At 31.7% G+C, this 25,803-nt stretch overlaps 1 protein-coding gene across 1 annotated transcript; it reads left to right on the forward strand.

Moving 5' to 3' along the window:
- Positions 1-242: 242 nt before the first annotated feature.
- On the forward strand, positions 243-19,507 carry LOC139481283 (putative autophagy-related protein 11). The gene is made up of 6 exons (XM_071264469.1): positions 243-358; positions 2,119-2,281; positions 5,125-5,214; positions 5,624-6,096; positions 14,110-14,252; positions 16,798-19,507. Exons 2-6 carry the CDS (start codon positions 2,170-2,172, stop codon positions 17,792-17,794), a joined length of 1,815 nt encoding a protein of 604 aa, XP_071120570.1. The 5' UTR covers positions 243-358; positions 2,119-2,169; the 3' UTR covers positions 17,795-19,507.
- The last annotated feature ends 6,296 nt before the right edge of the window (positions 19,508-25,803 follow it).

The following is a 25,803-nucleotide window of genomic DNA, read 5'->3' on the forward strand; positions in this document are numbered from 1 at the left end:
TTGTTCATGAGAGCCAGTATCCAACCGGCCGTTGAACAGCTACGGTAACTCGTTTCCTGCATCCAAAACTATTGCTGTAGTACTTACCAGTTATATCCTGATATAAGCTAAAGGTTCCGTACATTTTTTGTATAAGTTTACAACCTGGATAGTCAAATTTAATGTAATCAAATCAAATTTCTATCAAATACATGAATAAGCGCACTTTCCATTTATGGGCCGAGATTGTATGGGCCGAGTTTGCCATATCCCGAGTTGTAAGATTGCCGAGAAGTAATCGTTCCTGTCCCTGGTCATTCAAGTCCCTGCAGAAAAATAATTGATCAATCGACTGTCAAGTATTGTTTTAGATTTACATGTATGTGTGTAAATTATTTATGCATCCTGAAGTTATTTCATTATGTTAAACATTGGTAACTCAACATCTGTATCCTCCAGTTGAGCTGAGACTACTATAACACATGTGTTATAGTAGTCGCAGAGTTGAGAGACAAACTCTTTATAAATTTATAGGTTAAATTCAGTACAATTTTTAACCTTGTTGTCTGTTGACAATACACCTTATCCTATATATTTTCCAAATAATCATGACGTCTGGCAAGGATAATTTTTTTTCTGGGATGTCTTATCGTTCCATAAAAAATTAAAATAACCTTGCCAGACGTCATAATTATTTGGAATAACCTTATCCATGATATCGCTATTCATTCCCATCTGCACTGGTGTCAACGTGATGATCGTAAATGTAATAAATTGCAATACACCTTATCGCTCTTTGTCCGCCACTGTAAAATTTTGATGTCATTATATATAAGTACAAAATATCTGACCCCACAATGGAAAATGGATTGTTGTATGACTTTAAAAGTTCAAGCGGGACTGATGCTTGGGTCAGCCGGGAATAGTGATGTATTACATTTGTACGATCATCCCAATATGGTGGACAAGAATTTCATGGAAATTTTATAGGGCTGATTTATCCACTTTAGCAGCTTATTTTTCTATTTGTATTATGTCAAGAAACATCTTTATAAACATTACCATTGAAGGTTTTTTTCTTACATGATGGAAAAGCAAGAAGTAGAATGAAAATAGAGATACAGTGGAGTCCCTGGTGTCCATGCGGCCGGTGATATTGCGCATTAGCATGATTAGCTAATTTCATCATATCAACACAGTAACACAAATAAAATTGTTCTTGTTCATGTTGTTATTGTTTTAGCATTCCAAAGGGACAAAAAAGAATAAAATTGATAAGTTCAAGAGTTAAAATATAACTGTAATCCTGTGATTTACAATATTTGGCCAATGTCCATTAAAAAAAATTACAGCATCAAATAAAATCTGTTTTATATAACATGTATAAGTCAAATTTATATCAGAATGAAATAATTTATTCTCTGCAGACAAAAACAGTGAAAAACAATCTATTTTTTTAAGTCGAAAACAATTTTTTTCTTTCACATTTAGCATTACATATAGTGGCAGCTTAGGGTGAAACAAAATTTCTTTTGTTCTCGGGGTCAAAAACAAATTATTATTTTCTCCAATAACGGGAAACTTTTTTTCCAAAAAAATCCATAGCCCCCCCATGGAATCTTATGAACGTGTTTACTATTTATTTCAACCTTTCCTTCATTACACAAATAGCCTACCCGTAGTAAATATAAGCAACAAAAGACTAGTGGTGGACCCAGCATCTTTCATAAGGGTCCTGACTGCGTATGAGGGCTCTGCTCCAGTCATGCCTCAGTTATTCCCTAAATAATCAACCATTTTTTCCCACAAAAAAAAAGGGAGCTGGCACCCTGGCCAACCCTCTATTAAAATCTGCTTCTGTAGTCTTCAATGTTTTACAGTCATAGTTTGATTAAGAAAATACAAAACCAGGCAACAAGTTAAAACCAAGGTAAACACATCAAAGTAATGTAACTTCATTCCTACATTCGGTGTTGTACCATCACTTACTTCAAAAATATTAAGCGAAAGTTTTGGCCTGCATTCTTAAACTGTATCATGAGGTTGATATTTAAATTATATTTTAATACTTCATATAAACAAATTTCATTGACATGTAATTCGTTATAAAAAAATTACTGTATTGGAATACATTTGTAGGTATACAAGATAGCAGCTAGTACATGCAGCGATTCTCTGAATCTACTCAACATGGATCAAATACCAGATCTTAAAATAACAGCCTGTTTACATGGTTTAAGGAAATTGCAACCAGCAAGTACAGTTCTAAAACCTGTTATACCTTCTGGAACTACCTTCACAGGTATGTACATTCATCATGTTTATGAACTCTTTATTTTTTATGCCCCACCTACGATAGTAGAGGGGCATTATGTTTTCTGGTCTGTGCGTCCGTTCGTTCGTCCGTCCGTTCGTTCGTTCGTCCGTCCGTCTGTCCCGCTTCAAGTTTTTGGTCGAGGTAGTTTTTGATGAAGTTGAAGTCCAATCGACTTCAAACTTGGTACACATGTTCCCTATGATATGATCTTTCTAATTATAATGCCAAATTAGAGATTTTACCCCAATTTCACGGTCCACTGAACATAGAAAATGATAGTGTGAGTGGGGCATTCGTGTACTGAGGACACATTCTTGTTTAACATTTACATTGTAGCTGGCCAAATAAACTCATCATAGATACCAGGAGTCAAATTTAATATTTACGCCAGACGCGCGTTAGGCTTTTCGTCTATATAAGACTCATCAGTAACGCTTGAATAAAAAAATGTTTAAAATTCAAGAAAAAAGATATGAATGATACATGGTTTATAGAATAAGTGTTATCATGGTTATTAAATTATTTGCCTGTTTAATGTATATTGTATATATGTATATTTACCAAGACTCAAATTTGTAGTAAATATATACTAGTATATATATCATGTATATATATATCATGCATGTCATGTAAGACATTTATTCATTGCATTTATTGATAGGGACTTGACAAAAGAATGAACAAAAAACTACATGTAACCTACAAACATGAAATAGGAATAAAAGAAATGTGGGTTGTACATCTGACACCAAGACAAAACAGCAGTACACATGGTACAGTCAAAGCAAAATAGACATTTATAGAAGTAACATAATCATGTCATTTTTTTTCAAAACAATCTAAATAAGATAAGCTAATCAAATTAACCTTTTCTTCAATAAATAAAATTGAGAATGGAAATGGGGAATGTGTCAAAGAGACAATAACCCGACCAAATAAAAAACAACAGCAGAGGGTCATAACACTATCTGTGCATTGTGATATACAACAAATGTCTCTTTCTGCTAGAAATAGCTAACAAGCCACAACCTTCAGAGAAGTAATATTATCATCCTTTATGACAGTTTAAAAGCAAGGTATTACTTGACCAGTCAGGGGACTTACTTAAACACTTTTCTAAATCACTGATCCAAGTAACATTATTTCCATACAGGTTGGAAGTTAGAGTTGTCTTTCTTTAATAATCACCTATTTAAGTAGTACATGTACAAGTTAATCACAAGAAGAAGTGATTTAATTTTATTGTAGCTTTAAATATAGAATACTAATGATCCAGGGACTAATTATATTTCTAAACTTATCAGAACCAACATCTGAGTTGTCTAGGATGACCAGGTCATTTCAGGTGATGACCTTGTACTGAATCTAGGATAATGACATTAAAATCACTTGTTTAAGTATCAGACCTCAATTTCCTTTCCAAAAATCACTTCTTTAAGTATCATTCTGTTAATAACCTCCACTAATTTCAACACCCCCGAACAGTGAAATTTTTATCGCGAACAGTAGAATTTTATTACATAATGTGAAAGATGAAACCTTGAACTTCACAGGAAAAATACTCCCACTGCTGTGAAAAATCTTTTAAGAAAGTATCAGTTCATTATGTAAAGCCATTATTATAGCATTTTTTCAACTAAAATAGAATTTTCAGCTAAATGATAGGATCAAAGGCATAAACCTTGCTACTTAAAAGAAGCAAAAAGTTAATATTTTTTTAATTTTACTAATTAAAAGATATTATTTAAACCTATGTGTTTAAAATTTTGAAAAACTACAAAATCCCAATTTGTGACAAAACCTCGAATTTGCTACTCAAATAAGTGATATAAAAATCACTTATTTCAGTAAGTCCCCTGACTGTTGACCAATGTGAAAAAAATAATTTTTCCAAAATTGCAGACAAATAAGTCATAGAAAATAAATAATTTGTCAGAATAATGCCCCTTAAAGACTAACTAAGGTTGAAATCCTGGGATTTAAGTTGATTGTAGCATTTACTTGAATCATATCACAACACTTGATTAGATATAGAAACTATCGCGATCAAGTGTTATGATATAACATGTATGATTGGCTTTTCCAGCATCATGAAACAATATGTGGACATTTCCATCATCTATTCGTTAGGTCATTAATGACTTTCAGATGTTCATTTCACCAACGCAACAGAGATACTTGTATGTAATTTCATCAATAATAATAATATTATACTTATTAACAATCACACTTTTCACCAGAAAATATTCTTTTTGTCAAGTGTATCATGTGTATTATATTCTGAAACTTGCAAATTGTTTTGAAATAACTGATGTTAATGTTTGAGGCCTCAACAGGACATTTGACTTCATTCTGGTATGTGCAAAAGATCAACATGATCAATGAGTCATTGAATTTTGTAATAAACAGAAAGAGGATGTTCTTTTCAACTCAGCTATCATAAAAAATAGGTTTAAACAACTTTTGAAAATAGGATATTGCTTCAAATCAACAGTTATTATTTCAGTATCATAAATGTTAATGATAAACATGCATAAGGCTTGTTTATTATTTATTTAATTAGATAACTTGAGTTGATATTAATCAATATCTAATTATTACTCTTAATACCTAATTTTACCTTGCTGTCATATTAATATTATTTTAGTAAACAAGCTATGCATGTATACGGGTATATACATTATACATGTATATATACATAAAATTGAGAATGGAAATGAGGAATGTGTATACATACATGTATATATACATTATACATGTATAGATGACATTTATTACATTAAGAATCATATCATTCATTTGAAATAATGATTTCTCCTTTTTTCAAGAATCATTGCTAAAGGTTAATACCAAGAGCCAAAGAGAAAACCATTTAGTGGAAAGTTCAAGTGATGAAACTGTGGTACCAACTTTGACAGGTAGTTATCTCAGAAACCATGGTAACATTTGCAAATGATATTGAGTTCTAGAAAACATTTTAAATTGCATATATTTTTATATATTCTGGTTAAAAGATGCATTAGCTGTCTTACTTTTGTTCACTGATTTGATTTAAATTCTCATATATTATTCATTACATGCATTTCATGTTCATACCTCAGCATCAATCTGAATTACACAAAATGTAAAAAAAAAACCAATTTATAATGCATACACTAATCATGCTCAAGCCTGTTAACCTTTCTTGACATTGAGGGATGAAATTCTTTCAATCATGCTATGCTGTATGATGTAGAAACAGTTTGTCATGGTGAAAGTTCCTCCAAGATTCAATTTTCATCCATGAAGATCTCTGTTTAATTTTACAAAACATGGTTTTTTTTGCAGAATCGAAAGATACAGAACAGAAAGCATATAATAAACCAAGTTCCCCAGTCATGAAAGATATCACTACTATACGTGGTAGAAAATTTTATTGTTATCAAGAACATCAAGAAAAAAATACTGTTTTCAACTTAAGTTGTAAATATTGTGATAAAAAATTTGCATCTATTTGGAATTTAGAAGATTTAGAAGATCACTTACAGAGATTACATACAAATCATCATCTTTTATGCTGTCGTTTTTGTGGTAAGACTTTTTGTACCACAGGCAGATTATATGAACATGTTATATGCAATCACAAAAATGGTCAAATTAAAAATGATGAACCTTTGTTGGGAGTACGAAAGAAAAGAAGCAATCAAATTGCTGAGTGTAAAACACAGAGTAAAGAACTTACTATGCATATGAGATACTTAAAGCGTCGCATTTTGACAAAGAAGTCCAAGTTAGAGATCCAGTTGCAGAATGATATAAAGGTATGACTAAGTAATAAATATATATACCGGCGTTTTTATTTAAAAAAATATTCTTAAGTTTCTCTTGAAAAAAAATCAAATTGAACATCAGATAGAAAATATGCATTTCACTGAAATTATTAGTTTTTGTCGGTCCCATATAGTTTTACCCTTGTCCGAAATTCCGTCATTCTGCAACAAACCATTATAGTGAGTTATTTTCTGAACACCTTCGGATATTGGGCTGATTTTTAGAATGTGAGTTAGCCATGATGAGTTACAGATCAAGTTTAAGTTTCATTCCGCTCCGCTAATTTTTGCCAAATGACGGGCTTTGGACTTTGATAAATTGATGAAATAAAGCCTTAAAGAGTAATTTATTTAAGGTAAAAAATTATTTATTGTACGACATTATATTTTTATACAACCAGTTAGTCAAACTAGGTAGTAACGTAATATTTGAGTGGATCCCAAGCCACGTCTTTTAGGAAACCAAATTGCAGACCAGACTGCCAAAGTGGCTCTTAATCAAGATACAATAGATTGTCATATGCCCTAGAAGACATCAAATGTTTAACAAAAAACATTTTAAAACAAATTTGGCAAAAACAGTGATCAGATAACCCAACGGGAAGATTACTACACTCCATTCCAAAATAATGTATCATTTAAGATTACTATTCCACAAATGAATAGAGAAAATGAACGAATAATTTACAGATTAAGATCTGGCTCTATTAACATGATTAATGTCAATAAATATCTTCACAAAATAGGGAAAAGCCCGAGTGAAATTTGTGAAAACTGCACAGACGATGTTGTACACTTTTTATTAGTCTGCTCAAAATATGATGCACAACGTAAACAGATGTTTGATACGCTTAAAAATAATGGAGTCGTAGATCTCTCATTGAAACACCTACTATCATGACCATGAAATGCACGCATTTAATTTTAACAAGTATCAACATTTAATTTTAACACTCTGATCTATTGAAGGTTAGTATACTAGATAAGTTAACAGTACATATTAAGGAACAATACAACATCACTTTAAGATTCTCTACAATGAAAAATTGCAGTCATATCTTTTAAGACAACAAACACAACACACGATGCTCAGATATTTAACAATAGAAACATTTGCTACAGGCTTTTCTTTTTATGAAAGTGCCACTAACATTTATCTTAATTATTTAATGTTATACGTTTTAAGATTAACGGAAAATACAATATGTCTTCTCCGATTTTCATAAACTGACAACTATGGTCATATTCATATTGATAGAAAATAAGAAAATCAACAAACACAAACACAATCACTACGCTCATACCATATTAGAATACATTTTAGTAACAAGAGTTAAATCCTTTTCTATAACAATAAAATGATAAAATCCAAAATTTGTACAAGAGGATGTCAGTTAGACAAACACACACAGATTATTGTATAATTATAGATATGCACATCCCAGCACTTCTGTTTCGCTGACATTCTCTGTACTTACAACAAAATCAAACAATGTCATTGTTTTAATAATATACTGGTATAATTTTTTTCATATTTTTCTATTTTTGCTCCATTTATATATATATATATATTTCTAAATAGGCGATTAAGGGTGTAGGTAGGGGTGATTCCTCGTTCAGTGACGGAAGTGTTTTTTCTCGTAAGGGAATGAGGAATCACTAAATACCAGTATGTCTTTGGAAATTTATTTGGAATAAATTGACAAAACTTGCTGTTATGGAAAAGGAATAACTACAACCAATCCTTACTTTAAGGATTCTTTATTTGCTACATCAATTGAGGGAGACGTCCTAACATTAGTTGCATTAAACTAGCACATGTCTTGTTACATGTTTCTAAATTTACTTTTTTTTAAGTATATCACAGACGACACAAAGGTGAATAACCAGAAAATATTTCTAAACAATTTTATGATACCTATCAATAGATAATGCATTTCATTAGGGACTATCATTTGCTTTTTTTTCATTTTCCTATCACATGTATCTTCTGTTATGTGTTTTTTTTTTGTCTCTCAACATATATATATATTTCTGAGTAATTCAGTCAACCATGTTCGACAAAGTTTGATATAATAACTCGCCAAAACGTAATACTAAAAATAAATTAAGGACTGAAAGTATATATACATAATACTTATGTTATATGAATTTAAGGCGCAATTACTACATAAGTAAGCGGCCTACCAAAACCAATAACAACAACAAATTGTTGAAAATCACAGTTATACAGAGTTTTTTTTCTAAAATCTTTCATATATTGGGATGATTTTTATGCCCCACCTACGATAGTAGAGGGGCATTATGTTTTCTGGTCTGTGGCTCTGTTCGTCTGTCTGTCAGTAGAGCGGCATTATGTTTTCTGGTCTGTGGCTCCATTCGTCCATCCATCTGTCTGTTCGTTCGTTCGTCCCGCTTTAAGTTAAAGTTTTTGGTCAAGGTAGTTTTTGATGAAGCTGAAGTCCAATCAACTTGAAACTTAGTACACTTGTAGCTTATGATATGGTCTTTCTAATTTTAAAGTCAAATTAGACTTTGGACCCCAATTTCACGGTCCACTGAACATAGAAAATGAAAGTGGGAGTTTCAGGTTAAAGTTTTTGGTCAAGGTAGTTTTTGATGAAGCTGATGTCCAATCAACTTGAAACTTAGTACACTTGTTGCTTATGATCAACTTGAAACTTAATACATATGTTATCTAGTATAATCTTTCTAATTTTAATTATATACGGAGTATTAATTTTTCTATAGTATTTATTTTTCTAAACTTTTTCAGATATTGGGATGTTTTTTTGGCATGTCAGTTAACCAATATAAGTTACAGATCAAGTTTAAGATTTGTTCTAGGCTAATTTTTGCCGAAATTACAGGGTATGGACTTTGATCATTTGTTGAAAATCACAGTTATACAGACTTTTTTTCTAAACGCTTTCAGCTATTGGGGTGATTTTTGGTGTGTGAGTTACTCATGATGAGTTACAGATCAAGTTTAGGTTTCATTCCGCTTCGCTAATTTTTGCCAAAATAAAGGGTTTACAACTTTGAAAATTGTTGACAATCACAGTTATACAGACTTTTTTAGCTCACCTGGCCGAAAGGCCAAGTGAGCTTTTCTCATCACTTGGCGTCCGGCGTCCGGCGTCGTCGTCGTCCGTCGTCGTCCTGCGTTAACTTTTACAAAAATCTTCTCCTCTGAAACTACTGGGCCAAATCTAAGCAAACTTGGCCACAATCATCATTGGGGTATCTAGTTTAAAAAATGTGTCCGGTGACCCGTCCAACTAACCAAGATGGCCGCCATGGCTAAAAATAGAACATAGGGGTAAAATGCAGTTTTTGGCTTATAACTCAAAAACCAAAGCATTTAGAGCAAATCTGACATGAGGTAATATTGTTCATCAGGTCAAGATCTATCTGCCCTGAAATTTTCAGATGAATCGGACATTTCGTTGTTGGGTTGCTGCCCCTGAAATGGTAATTTTAAGGAAATTTTACTGTTTTTGGTTATTATCTTGAATATTATTATAGATAGAGATAAACTTTAAACAGCAATAATGTACAGCAAAGTAAGATTTACAAATAAGCCAACATGACTGAAATGGTCAATTGAAACCCTAAGGAGTTATTGTCCTTTATAGTCAATTTTTAACAATTTTTATAAAATTTGTAAATTTTCACTAACATTTTACACTGAAACTACTGGGCCAAGTTCATTATAGATAGAGATAACTGTAAGCAGCAAGAATGTTCAGTAAAGTAAGACGTACAAACATATCACCATCACCAAAACACAATTTTGTCATGAATCCATCTGCTTCTTTTGTTTAATATTCACATAGACCAAGGTGAGCGACACAGGCTCTTTAGAGCCTCTAGTTTTAACATGTCGCACTGTATCTCAAAAACAATTTTTGATTATTGCTTAAAACTTTACACACTTCTTAGTTATATTAATCTTAAGATCTGTATACTTTTTGGTGATGATTCAAAATTTTATTTTTGAGTTATTGAGTATTTTGTAAAAAAGGGAGAGAGTTTTTATACGCCCGTCAAAATTTTGACGGGACGTATTATGGTATACAAATGTCCGGTGTCCGTCCGTCCGTCTGTCCGTCCGTCCGTCCGTCTGTCTGTCCGTCCGTCCGTCCGTCTGTCCGGCGTAAACATGTCGCACCGTAACTTGAGAACGACTTATCCAAATTTCATGAAACTTTATGTAGTTGTTTCTTATGATGGTCAAATGATCTGTATACTTTTTGGTGAAAATAAGATTTAAACTTTTTGAGTTACGGCACTTTGTAACTAAAACAGGGGTGTGTTTTTTTTTACATGTCGCACCGTATCTCAAAAACTTTTCTTGATTATTGCTTAAAACTTTACACACTTCTTAGTTATATTAATCTTAATATCTGTATACTTTTTGGTGATGATTCAAAATTTCATTTTTGAGTTTTTGAGTATTTTGTAAAAAAGGGGGAGGGTTTTTTTACATGTCGCGCTGTATCTCAAAAACGATTTATGATTATTGCTTAAAACTTTACACACTTCTTTGTTATGTTAATCTAAAGATCTGTATACTTTTTGGTGATGATTAAAAATTTCATTTTTGAGTTATTGAGTATTTTGTAAAAAAGGGGGAGTTTTTTTTTACATGTCGTGCCGTATCTCAAAAACGATTTATGATTATTGCTTAAAACTTTACACACTTCTTTGTTATATTAATCTAAAGATCTGTATACTTTTTGGTGATGACTCAAAATTTTATTTTTGAGTTATTGAGTATTTTGTAAAAAAGGGGAGGGTTTTTTTTCACATGTCGCGCCGTATCTCAAAAACAATTTATGATTATTGCTTGAAACTGTACACACTTCTTTGTTATACTAATTTAAAGATCGGTATACTTTTTGGTTTGATTCAAAATTTTATTTTAGTGATATTTGTAAAAATAAACAGGGTGGGGGGGGGGGGGGTTCACATGTCCCGCTGTGTCTCAAAAACAATAAATGGTTATTGCTTAAAACTTCCACACAAGACGTCGGGCGTATCATGCGCTCATGGCGCAGCTGTTTATTTTACATGTCATGCCGTATCTCAAAAACAATTTATGATTATTGCTTAAAACTTTACACACTTCTTTGTTATATTAATCTGAAGATCCTTATACTTTTTGGTGATAATTCAAAATTTTATTTTTGAGTTATTGAGTATTTTGTAAAAAAAGGGGGAGTTTTTTTTTACATGTCACATTGTATCTCAAAAACAATTTATGATTATTGCTTAAAACTTTACACACTTCTTTGTTATATTAATCTAAAGATCTGTATATTTTTGGGTTTTGATTAAAAAATTTATTTTAGTGATATTAAGTTTTTGGTAAAAAAAAAAAAGAGTGGGGGGATTCACATGTCCCGCCTTATTTTAAAAACAATATATGGTTATTGCTTAAACTTTCTCAGAAACTATTTATGATTATTGCATAAAACTGCCACACAAGGAGTCGTTCGTATCATGCGCTCATGGCGCAGCTGTTTATTCAACTTTTTGAGACGGGTAATTCATGTCGCTTTGACACATCTAGTTTATTTTAGATTTGGAGAAATTAAGACAGTTAAATCAGTAATATATTAAAAATGACATTTTCAGAAACACTTTATTTCCATATTTTTTTGTTTAAAAAAATACCACTTTGAGCATCTAGTCCGCAATTTCAAGCAAGGCTTGAATAATTGTATAGTCATTCAAATAGGGATTTATTTGTCACTTATCACAGCTTCAGGTTAAACCCGATCTTAATAATTTACGACATAGAATATCTGCTCCAAAAAAATTATAACATTGCCTAACTTTTTTACAAAATTGCACAATTCCCCAATTTTCAGCCTCAATTTTCTCGAAAACAAGCACGGTGACCTATGTTTTATTTTGTGTTTTATTTTATAACTTGCCAAGGCCTACAACATATTTCACAATTATAAAACTGACATTATATTAAGAAACTGTTTTGGATGCCCTTAAACTCATCTGTGCATGTCAGGGGGCGGATCCAGCCATTTTAAAAAGGGGGGGGGTACCAACCTAGAGTAAAGAAGGGGTTCCAACTATATACTCCTATTCAAATGCATTGATCGGCCAACCCCCGGAAACCCCCCGGGATCTGCCAATTTGTTCTTCAAGTAGGTTGTTGATGTCTTCCTATTTAAGGGTCCTTATATCAAAGATAGAAGAGCAATTTCTAATGATTACTGATACATGTATCATATTATTTAAAATCATTAATAGTCAATAGTTTGTTGTAAGTTCTGTTTTATAGATATAAGAAGTTGTGATACGAGTGTCAATGAGACAACTCTCAATCTAAGCCACAATTTGTAAAAGTAAACCATTATAGGTCAAAGTACAATCTTCAACACATATGTTTTTTAAATACAATGAAATTTTACAGTCAAGAACTTTTGTAATGAGATTTATTTTTTATATCAGCCTTGAACATGTTGAAATTCAGAACCAGTTCTGCCATGAAGTATGCCTTGGTTTTTTACTATCATGTTGCTATGAGTATATTTCATCATATGTGTATATGTATCTATAACAAAAAAAAAGCATTTCAGTTTAATCCCCTCATCACCATTCTATCTTAGCCAATCAGATTCCACTACGTCATCTGGGATTTCTGGAGTTTGAACTGATTTTGTGAAAGTCTTATAATAGAACAAATAACTTTGGGTGGATCCCGTACTTTCAATATCGATTTGTCATTACAGGGGGTATTGTACATTGCTTATGCAACCAGGGAAATATAATGTAACCTGATTAATAATTTATTGCAACTTTATGTGTCCCTTTTGACAATAGAAATCTGACTTTTGTCAGATATAAATTTGTAACATGTGCACATGTTATGGACACCATTTTGTTTTTATTTACAAACTGAAGAAGCCTCCAGATCAAAACCAAAGCATTTAAAGTCTGCAGAAAACTTAAACTTGATATTCCACCAATCATGATTATCTTCATTGATATTCAAATGAATTTGGTTTTAAAAAAATAAAATTTATAACAAATATAATTTCAGTTTAGAGACTGCTCAGTTTGTAGTCAATTTATAGCCTACAAGTAGCTTACCTGTAAATATATGGATATTACTGTACTTCCTTTATAAAACAGTTATAAAAGACACAAACTATGGATGGTGATATTTATTCACATAAATATTTGAGGTCATTTGATTTATTTTAATAAAGAGAATTTTAAAACTGAAAACAAATATGAGCATTTCACATAACCAGCTGATAATTCTTTTACACAAACGTGATGATGTATTTGATAGAAATCACTTCAATCCTTTTATATCATGTATATACCAATATACTATAGACAGTGGTCAAGAGTTGTACCATATCGGGATTTGGTCAACTCATCATTACAGAATAGTTGAGGAATATTCAATTATCAACGAATTGAATATATCTGCTAATGGGATATTTTTTTGCTGACATAAGTTTTGGGTATCCAATTTGCTAAAAATCTACTGTACAGTAGAGTTTATAGAATTCATTGTATTTTGCAGCAATTTCTGAATTTGTAAGGCATACTTGGGCTAGCAGGTCAGTTTTGTTTGGCTAGTAGTTCTTCCAACAGGGCTAGTAAAATCCTGCTACCAGTTAGCCTTGAGCTAGTGAGCTATAACAAAATTTCTTAACCCCTGTATTAGTTATCAGTGACAAAACTTTCATTGCCTACGATATTCATATTCAACCACTGGTAGCAGCTACTATAATACATAACAATTTTTTTTTACTCATGTTTTTTACCACACTTGATATCTATATAAATATATATATTTGAGAAATAATTCCTGGTGTCGTAACTCACAAAAAAAAGTAACAATGTGAACATGTCTTTCTTTGTTTGCAAAAGTATTAAATAATTATTTCTGTGCCCATGATTACACACAAAAGTTCAAGGAGGACCTGTCATTTCTTCTCATTTAATTTTGTTTTTCAGTCAGAAATTATTTTGGAAAAAAGTAAACTGAAAACTTCCATTGAGCAAGAAGTTGATGTAATGGGTCCACCTCCTTCACAGTTACAACAATTGAAACAAGCAGTAGAATTGAAAAGGAAGAGGAAAAGAAAATCTAAATCCAGGTAATTACAAAAGACTTAAAAATTGATGATAAAGATACTATTCTAGTTGAAATATTGTGTTCATTATTAGCTTTTCTCATCACTTGGCATCCTTATCTGCAGTCATCGTCATTTACTTTTTACATTTTGAACTTCTAAAGAACCACTAAAAGAAATGGAATCAAACATGGCATGAATGATCCTAATGAGGTGCTGACCAAGTGTTGTTACTTTGTAGCCGATCCATCATCCAAGATGGCTGCCAGTTGGGGGCCTTAGGTAGCACTCCACAGTTAGAAAATAAAATTAAAAATGAGCCACAAAATGTTTTATCATATCCAATTCCTGGATTTCTAATACATTAACCTAACTGTTTGTGTTGTACATGTGCATATGTATGTAATCAGTATATTCCATAGATTTGATTTTCAAAAGTTAAAAGAGTGAAAATTAATTCCTTTTATGTGTATCCATGGCAACATTCTGCATATATTTACCATAAAATATTGCAAAAAGGGGGGTGGACATGTCACATATCCCCCCAAAATTTGGATCAAACTAGAATTTCAATGCCTTTGAGTGATACCTTTTTAGAAACTGTTTTCATAAATCTTCCTAATGATCAAATAAAAAATGGGAGTCTTTCGCCTCGTTTTTTCGTAAAATCCAATCACAAAGTTCGTGCGATAAAAAGTTGGAAAAAAACATTACAATAATTGCCGGACCAATGTATGGTAGGGACATGCAAATACGGACTGTCATACAGAAAACAGCCTATATTACATACATTACATAATCTTGTTGTTCATATAAACCCAATACAAAGGCTATTTTAATACTCAGCTATCCAAAAATGAATTTTATTGCACACTAGCTCTCATATTTGAAAAATCCACAGGGGCCAAAATGCATACAAATGACTTCTTTTAGAGAACGACTGAATGAAATGAAACAAAACATAGCATGAATGTTCCTTATGAGGTGCTGATCAAGTGTTGTTACTTTGTAACTGATCCATCAACCAATATGGCCGCCAGCAAGCTAGGGGAATTAGTTTAACATAGGACCCTATGAATAATACATACACATGTCTTCTTTTGGAGAACCATAGTATGGAATGGAAAAAAACATAGCAAAATTTTTTAAACAGACAATTTTAGTAAAGTTTGTTAGACCATGTCAGTACTGAGCTGATGATACCCTCTGGAACTGATAGTCCACCAGCAAAGGTATTGACCCAGTGATGTAAGATATTGAAATCAACACATTTAAAAATTTCTTGCGTCCGAAGGGCTTTTATGGATTTTCCTTCATCAGGAACGCTGAAAGCCAAACATTTGAAATCTGAAGATGTATAAGTACCAAAACCATTGAAGAGCTATATGTCAAAAATACCTAAAATAAATAGCCAAATTCATCTAAAGCCAACTTTGCCCGAAGGAGTTAAAACAAAGGTCCTACACTATTGTCCAAATTGTGTTAATTTAAAAAAAACAATATATGTTTAATTTCTGTTGATAAAACAGCAACATTCCTTTTATTTTTATTCACCATTTTGTTTTTGTTCTGTTGCTTGATTTATTTCTAACTGACTGAGGAATTCCTATGTGTGGTTAAAAAAACAAAATTTACCAAGAAATTTGATTGAACCCTTTATAGTTAGTTATAATTTAAGCTCCTGTATATATTAGACAGTAGCATTTTATTAAAAGTACCTTTAAAACATTTGCTAAGAAATAATATTTTTGACAACAGGCCAATAATTAAGTATTGCATTCAAGTCATAAAGTGATACATTGTCATGTTTCTTGATTATTATATTGTGAAATGATTCAGTTTGAGGCATGACATGTTAATTGATATACACATGATACAACACAATACAAATATGAAAAAAGATAATTTCATTCGGAATCAAATAATTACAGATAAATGGTTGGTGTAGTTACAACATTTATTGCCAGCAGAAAGCTGAACATAGAAGATGAGAATCACAAATGTGTTTGAATGATTAGTATTAAGCTTATTTACTTTATAAAAAGTAAAATCACAAAAATACTGAACTCCAAGGAAAATTCAAAAAGGAAAGTCCCCAATCAAATGGCAAAATGAAAAGTTCAAACACATCAAGCGAATGGATAACAACTGTCATATTCCTGACTTGGTAAAGGCATTTTCTAATGTAGAAAATGGTGGATTGAACCTTGTTTTATAGCTAGCTAAACCTCTCACTTGTATGACAGTCACATCAAATTTCATTATATTGTCACCCATGCTTGAACAAAACAAACAGACACAATAGGTATACTACTGGAAGAGGTCTAAATGATTATCCATCTCTAAATTTGAAATCTGAATGACATATTGTTTTTCAGCTAACATGGACTGATGTATGTGTTCTTACATATTGGTAAAGGATTTTTGTACAGTCCTATTTTATCAATTAAGTCAGAACTCAATATTTATGATGACTATAGTCACCTTAAGCTTGCAAATGAAAGCATATAATTGAAGATAATATGTATAAATAAAAATCTGTAGGTAGTTTTGTTTATAATTTCTCTAGGGCTGAAATAGAGATTGTTGGAGATGGAAGTAATTCTCAGAAACATACAGATGTGAACAGTGATAAAAGTCATTCTAAAGAACAAAATTCACAGGTAAATTATGAAGAAATTGTTGTGAAGATGGAAGTGGATGACAGTACAATGCTTCAAGGTCAATTTGTTACTTTAAATGGAGAGAAATTCATAATTAATCAAGATGATAATGTTGAGGGTTCATATTGTCTCAATAAACTTGATGAAAATGTATTAAATTTTCCAATAAGTAACAATAAAGACGAGTCTGGGACAATTTCTAAAGAACCATCCGAATGTTATCAAGAACAAATTTTCATCAAGAGAGAAATAGAAGACAATGATTTTTCATATGTAAGTGGAGAGAAACAATCAACCAATGCTAATTTGGATGATTCCCAGAGAATCTCTAAATGTCATGGAAGTGAAATTCTCATCAAGAAAGAAATTGAAGATGAAGACAATAATTTTGCATACATTACTGGAGAGGCACAATCAAACAATTCTGATATTCAAAATTCTCAGAGAATCTCTCAATGTCATGGAAGTGAAATTCTCATCAAGAAAGAAATTGATGATGCAAACTTATTTTTTTCTCCCACAAATATTGAGGAGCAAGTTGATGTAAACAATATTGATGGTTCTCAGGGAATAGTTGAATGTCATGGAAACGATATCATCAAGAAAGAGGTCGAAGATGAAGACTTTAATATATTTTCTCCCTCAAATAGAGAGGAAAAAGTTAACATAAATAATGGTGATAATTCTCAGGGAATGGTTGAATGTCATGGAAACGATAATATCATCAAGAAAGAGGTCGAGGATGAAGATTTTAATACATTTTCTCATACAAATGTAGACGAGCAAGTAAGATTAAACAAAATTCATGATTCCCAGGAAATGATTGAATGTAATGGAAAAGAAATTGTCATCAAACAAGAGGTTGAGGATGAAGATTATGATTTTTCATACAATACTGCATGAACTTGAAGGAAAAGATTAAACGTTTAAGATAGTAATAGTTCCAATGTAACTTCCAAACGTGACAGGGGAAAAGTTCATTTAAAGATAAAGGGAGAAGGAATTATGAAAACTTTCATAGAACACTGGAGAGAAACTAGTCAACAATGTCAATCTTGTAGATTCCTAGAGAATTCCTGAATGTCATTGAAACAAAATTATCAGCAAGAATGAAGTGGTAGATTGAGACCAAGTTATTTAAACATTTGTCCAGAAACAAGTCAAATTACATCATTATAATTGATCAAAATAATGAACTAGAAGGTAGCTTATCTATGTTTACAATTAATAAATAACACTTTTCTACCATCTTGACCATATGACCAATTTAAAACAAACAACACAAATAAATTAGCAATTGTCAAGAATGAATTGATATTACAAAATTACAGATTGGATGAACATGCTGATAAGACTTAGATTTCAGGGGTGTGGAAATGCTATGCCCGACTCGCCCGACTGTAACATTTGAACAACTGGACAAGTAATTATTTTTGTCTGGGTTGCCCGTGGACAAGTAAAAAATTATAAAAGACAAAGTTCAAATCCAACAAAAAATTATAGAATAAATTCAAAATGTATAAAGATGTTTAATTTATGTAAAATAAATCAATGGCAGTGAGTAAAAACAATGTTCATGACAATAAATATTACATATTACCGGAAATAGATTGATCACCAAAATAGATAAAAATAAGTATGCGAACCCGAGTAACATTGCATTGGTTTTGTCCATTGACCCAGGATCGTCGAGTAGGTTTTATCCATCATGACCGGAAGTATCATTTTTTATGATTCTGTATCGTTGATAAATTCTTTATAAAAAAGTTTACAAGCAGTACAAAAAGAGTAATGAGTAGAGTAGAAAAATGAAAAAGCAAATGGAGAATAAGGAGTATTGAAAAAAATACGGAAGCAAGAATTTCAGACATCGTGACTATCACTATCAGATTGCACCTGGCTATATCTAGGATGGAAATTCAGAAAATAAATTATTTTTTTGTCTTTATATTTATAGATTAAAGGTCAACATTATTCATTGTTATTTGTTGTCAGAGTGGTAAATAGAAGGGATGCTTATTTGCCCATTAAGACAATTATAAACAAAAAAACAAGTGACAGTTGAAAGAAACACCCAAAAAAAAATCAATAGTTTATCCATTATTTAATTTTAATTTCTTCACTCAGTGTCCTCTAAATTAGTATATCATTACCTACTGGCTACAATTCTTATTAAAAAAATGCTGCAAAAAAATGACCTTTACATGTCATTTCATTGGTTGGTTTACTGTAAGGTTTCTGTCCCATAGATGTTAGCCACTTTCCTAAATTTTTACACATTTAAACAAATGGATTTCATTTGCTTGTGATGCAAAACAGTGCTAAGAATTATGTATTAGCTAACAATGTCAGAAATACTTCAATATTTATTGGGACCATCAGGGCAAGTAACTTTTTTTATGGACAAGTGAAATTTACAGTTTTACTTGCACAGGGACAAGTGCCCACAGCAAATATTTCCACACCCCTGTGATTTATTGTAAGTTCCAATTATACAGATAATGCCTAATCAAAATTAGTACAGACAGAAAATGAAGCTTTAAATGAAAAGATGAAGAGGGATAGTGTAGCAATTTGTTTTGTAATTTGAGATTGCATTAAAATTTAATTTATTTAGTTTTGTTTTCTTCTGTATTTCAAAAAGCATTTATTGAATACATTTAGGATTGTCATCTATACAGACCTTCACTTTGTAAAAAATGGCATGGTTAGATATAAACTATACTGTTAAACAATGTTAAAGAAAAATGCTTATTAAATTCTCTTATAGACCTTCAATTGTATAAATAGAAAAGGATAAAGAAATGATTCTTAAGCAGGAGGATAATGAGAAACCAAAAATTTGCATTCATGATGTGGATTTGAATCTAGATAAACTTAAAGGGTCGCTAGCTACAAGATATATATATATATCACAATCTTTAATGAAATGGAAAAAATAAAATAATTATTCACTTTTAGCAGCCAATATGGTTTGATTTTGTCAACAGGTAAACATTTCTTATACAGGTAAAATTTCTTAAACAGGTAAAAACGATGATAACTATTTAGCTTTCGTCTATACTATAAAATTAAATAGACCAAGGAAAATCCAGCAGCACTAGTTTGATTAATCTATTTATATCTACTTTTACGGTTACATCACTTATATCATGTATATGGTCAACTCCATAGTTAACTAGATGGCCTCTGGACTAAAATACACACAAAGCGAAGCTGCATATTTTCATGGCCGTGCCCTGTTTATTGTTTATTTAGACTTTTAATAGTTTTGCTTTGTTATAAAATCAAATATTAGAATTTGATTAAAATTGGTGAACATGCATTTGACAGCTAGTGCCCCTTTAATATACAAATTTATTGATGATTAAGGTACATTATGGTGTTAAAGCCATACACTGTACATGTAAAACTTTATATTTCAGAAGGTAGTATATTTGAATGTTTCACATCTTGCAACAGTAATTTATTATACATACTATACGAGGTTTCTGCCTGTCATTTGTATTATGTACCTTCTCTTATTTTATAGTCGAGTAACTGATTAAAACACAGTGTATACATATAAAAAAGATGTGGCGTGATTGCCAATAATACAACTATCCACAAGAGACCATATGACACAGAAATTAACAACTATAGGTCACCTTATTGCCTTCAACAATTAGCAACACCCATTTTTTATAGTCAGCTAAAAAAGGCCCAGAAAAAAAAATGTTGAACAATTCAAACGAGAAAACTAACAGCCTTATTTATGTACAAAAAAAAAGAAAGAAAAATATTTATCACTTCAACAAACGATAACAACTGTATTACTGTCTCCTGACTTGGGACAGACACATAAATACAGAATGTGGCGGGTTTAACATGTTAGCAGGACCCCAATCTCTCTAACCTAGAACAGTGGTATAACAGGACAACATAAGAACGAACTATAAAAATCAGTTAAAAAAATCTTTACTCAAATAGATAGCAAGGAAAACATCTAACAAAAACACAGAGTGAAAGTGGCAGGGAACTTGTTTATCTCAACAAAAAAAATCAAGTACTGATCTGAGAGAACTCGCAGTTACTGACTGCTAGTTCAAAGCCACTCATAACTGATTAAAAAAATCTAAGACTTAATTATCAATCAGTACACATCCAACAGCCAATAATTTTAGTGTAAAGGCGTCATAAACAGTCGGAGAAAAGATATTTATGTTCGTTTTTGTAGCAGTACATTGTTTCTGTTATTCCGTTGTTTTCTTCTTATAGTTGATGTATTTCCCTCGGGTTTTGTTTATGAACCGTGTTTGTTTTCGCTTGATCAGTGATATACTACTGCTGTCTTTATTTATAGCTACGTCAGTTTACAGTTTTGTTAATTGATCCGTTTCTGAAAGACTTAAGCAGACCAACTATATTTGTTGTATGAAGCTATAGTTAAGTAACATTAAATTTTGAGTGATTTGTTTATGCGCAAGGTACATTGGTTAATAATAACTTTTCGTATTACGGTAAGTTTCTCGGACAATATAAGCATAAGGGCAACTATATTTTCTGTATGGAATGTTTGTTAGGTTGACAGGTTCGTCTGACACAGTTCATTTGTCCGTTGCCACATTTTATTGATCTGAAGTGATCAAGGTTATTAGATATAAGAAGATTTGATATGAGTGACAATGAGACAACACTCCATCCAAGTTTACGTTATTAGGGCCGTTTCGTAGATACTTTTAGTAGAAGGCAAATTCTTGTAAATGTATGGGCTAATTGTACTTGGACAGTTTATATATGAACATGACTAATTTCAAGGTTCGTTGCTCAATAAACATTTTATGTTATAACCCGGTTGGTCTTGTTCTCATATTCTATAAGCAGCATGTCAAATTGACTTGGTCATTGAATTTTAGTAAGATATAAATGCATGTCTTACTGGATTATCCTTTGTTCTGGTCCATTGGTTAATGTTACGTTTTTGTTATTCGATCCTAAAGCTTTTGATAAATACTGTAATGCTTGACTTGGTAATGATTGTTAGGTGTTCACATCTTTTTACATACAATATTACATCTGTTTTAATCATATTTAGTGTTTGTGCCTCAGAAAAGGTTCTATTGACCATGACCTTAAAATCTATCTTAATTTTAGGAATTATGTGCTTGCATTTCCTATCATGATTTTCCTGATAGAGAGTTGCTGCTCACAGGGAAGCTATTAAACCAAGAGTTCCAAATGGTGAAGTTGAAATCATCCCTTCGTAAATTTTACGGACGCCATCACGAGTTGGTTAACCGTTATGGAATAACCGTTTCACAAATGATATCGGATATGTTCCTTACATCGTAACTATAATCCCCTTCCCTTTCATGAATGTGACCTACCGAATTAGACTATTTACCGGATTTGTTATCACATAAGCAACACGACGGGTGCCACATGTGGAGCAGGATCTGCTTACCCTTCCGGGGCACCTGAGATCACCCCTAGGTTTTGGGGGGTTCGTTTTGTTTATTCTTTAGTTTTCTATGTTGTGTCATGTGTGCTGTTTTTTGCTTGTCTTTTTCATTTTTAGCCATGGCGTTGTCAGTTTGTTTCAGATTTGTGAGTTTGACTGTCCCTTTGGTATATTTCGTCCCTCTTTTACTCTTTACTTTTAATATCATTTGATGCAAAGTATGAATTGCTGTTACCGATTTACGTAGGCGCAATGCTTGTCTTTTTAAATTTATGTATTATTTGCTTTCTCTCTAATTGATCCCATTTTAAACACACTTATGCATATTCTGAGGGTAGTACCTGTTGACATGGTAAATTAATTTAGTAATGATCTCATTGTTTTTTAATACAAAACTATAATGTTACAGCCATGACAGTACTACTTTAAAATACGCGATCTTGGGAAACATAACATACAACGTTTAGCGGCAATTAATTAGTAGATATATAGATGTTCAATCCTTCGTCGTTTATATTTTGACAGCGTTACAGTATCCCTCAAATGAAAAGGTTTTATAAATAAATATTCCCATCAGATAAAAGTCAGTACGGAATTTAGTCATTGCTGAAAGACAGGGAAAATGTCATACCCAATTATTTTCTACAGACTATTTTTTATGTATAACTTAAAATAAATAAGTTCAACATTCGCTATTAATTTGAAATATCTAAAATAAAAATTAATAGTTTAATAATATGTAATTTTACTTAGTTGATCAGTTAAATATCTTTCTCAGAATATAGAGAAAACCATATGTAAGACCCATTTTCCAGTAAGAAATTATGACTTAAAGTTTGTAAATATCTTATATCAAAGAAATCATGAAAAAGAATAATTAAAGTTCATTTATTGCAACAAGGTTTGGTATATTGTAATAATAAGTAATAAAAAAAAGTCTGATATTTTCGTAAAGTTCTTAATATCAATTCTGAAGACATTTTTTGTATTGTATATTTTCATTTTCATCAAACCTATGATATTATTCAGTAGTTGTAAAATTGTAAATCCAACCCAGGCAAGTGAATAAAGTGTAGAAAATTTCAACCCTCACCCTAAAGAAAAAGGTACCAATCTTTAACATAAACTGGCATGCAGGTGTACAATAGTTTTGTAAACATTCTCCCTTGAATCTATACTTTGGTCTGTTTAAAACGCAATATAACGATAAACGGCACGTTGAAAATTTAAAAAAAGAACACTTATATTATTTTGTACATGTCGACAATGTAAAATAATTCTAATTTTTGTTTTAAAGAAATGAAAGTCCTCTTGTTGGTCTTATTCTTCATTAATAAATTGCAACATCCTTGGAATGAATTGAGTGTACAATACTTCAAATTATATTTTCAGAATATGAAAAGCTTTTGAACTGCCTCATAGCTTTGTGCTTGATCAGCATTTGTTTTGCATGTTTACCAAGTAAGAAAGAAACAACTTAACAAAGTACTGGCTTGCTAGATAATCACAAAATAACCGCAAGACAAAATGAGAGCAGAGACATACAAGACGAAATAACAAGTGAAAGAAAACCAGATGACAATAATGCAAAAGAAATCGAAAAAGCTAACACGTCAGAGGACAGAAACGATATGCATACAAATGGCGAGGAAAGACAACGGATTGACGAAGGCAACAGAAAGGAAGAGGAAAGAAGAAGGGAAATGGAAAACGATGATAGTAACAGAAAGGAACTAAGCAAAGAAGATGCCAGGGAAATGCATCGGACCAAAGAGCACAGAACATACGTATGGAATATGGATCATAATAGAACAACAGAGAAGAACAAGGCCAAAACCAGAACAAGCAAATGAAACAGGGACAAAAACAGAACAGGCGAATGGAATGAAGATCACAATAGAACAGCAAAATGGAGCAAAGATCACAATAGAACAGCAGAATGGAACAAAGATCACAATAGAACGGAAGAATGGAACAGGAATCAAAACAGGACAACAGAAAGAAAAACTGATGAACATAGAAGAATGGAATGGAATAAATATCCTAACACAACGAAGGAAATGGAAGAAAGCGATAGTAGAACTAAAGAAGGTAACACCGAAGATAGCAAAGTAAGAGAAGAAAACAAAACTGAAGATAGTAAACCACAGGAAACAGATGAAGACAGTCATGATAAAACTAAACCGAGGCAATTGAGAGATCGCCACAGGGAAATAAAAAAGAAGATAAGTGCCATTTAAAGAACTTGGAACTCCGATAGAAAATTCAAAATTCAATTTACCTTTTATGTTTGAATGTATTACAATAAAAATTAGTTCCAGAAAGGTTTACGAAAAGCAGCACAATAATTGTAGTTCTAGCAATCATATATCCATTTAGCCTTGAAATCTTATTTTTTATCACCCTTTTCAAAGTATCAACTTTTTTTTCTTCGAAAAAAACATCTCGTCTTCATTTTTCGGTTTTTCTGACACACATTTAGGCAACAGTAGTATATTGATGATCATATCCCATTAACCAATTAACATTATCAAGAAGTGACAAATCATGGTAACAAACAAGAGAAAAATTATATATATTTTACTTTCATTGGATCTTTTGATTGAAAATAAAATAAAAAAAAATTGAATTATTAAACCTGTTTATTTCTGTATGTTAGGCACCAACAGTTTATACAGATTTAAGAACCGATTTGCTATAGAAATTTTTATAAACACTTTTTTAATTACGTGTGTTGGTATGATCTATAAAAAAAAAAGAGCAGACAATATCAATTAGTTTTGGGGATACAACAATGACATGACAAACGAAACGAAAAAAACATCGAAGAGACAACAGCACAAATCTGTAGATTGAGAAAAACAAACCAAGCAAAAACCATGTGATCTATAGGACACGTTATATAAGCAGACCCTTTTTGTCCAGACTTCGGCTTCAGTCCAAAAAGCGAGACATACCAATCCTACATTCCGTCGGTCGGCGTTGTCATCGGCAGTGTCCACAAATATTCAATTTGTGGTTAAGATTTTTGTAAAATTTAATATTTATTTGTTAAACTATGCTGGACTTCTACCAAACTTGGACAGAAGTTTGTTAATGATCACAAGAAATTATCCAGAAGAAAATGTTGTAAAAATAAAATTCCTGTTTTCCGTATTTTACTTATAAAATTGAGAATGGAAATGGGGAATGTGTCAAAGAGACAACAACCCGCCCAAATAAAAAACAACAGCAGAGGGTCACCAACAGGTCTTCAATGTAGCGAGAAATTCCCGCATGGGAATGAATGGACTCATTATTTTTATTTTGCCGGAAAACATTACATTTACTCTGTTATTAAAGTTATTAAAATCTTGATAACTTCCTTTAATCATTCTTGATTTGTACCAAACTTGGACATGTTGGACAGAAACTTGTTTATGATCATAAGATAGTATCAAGAATTACATTTTGTGAAAAAGAAAATTCATTT

This window comes from Mytilus edulis, chromosome 7 (genome assembly GCF_963676685.1).
Source record: "Mytilus edulis chromosome 7, xbMytEdul2.2, whole genome shotgun sequence".
In the NCBI taxonomy this organism is placed as follows: domain Eukaryota; kingdom Metazoa; phylum Mollusca; class Bivalvia; order Mytilida; family Mytilidae; genus Mytilus; species Mytilus edulis.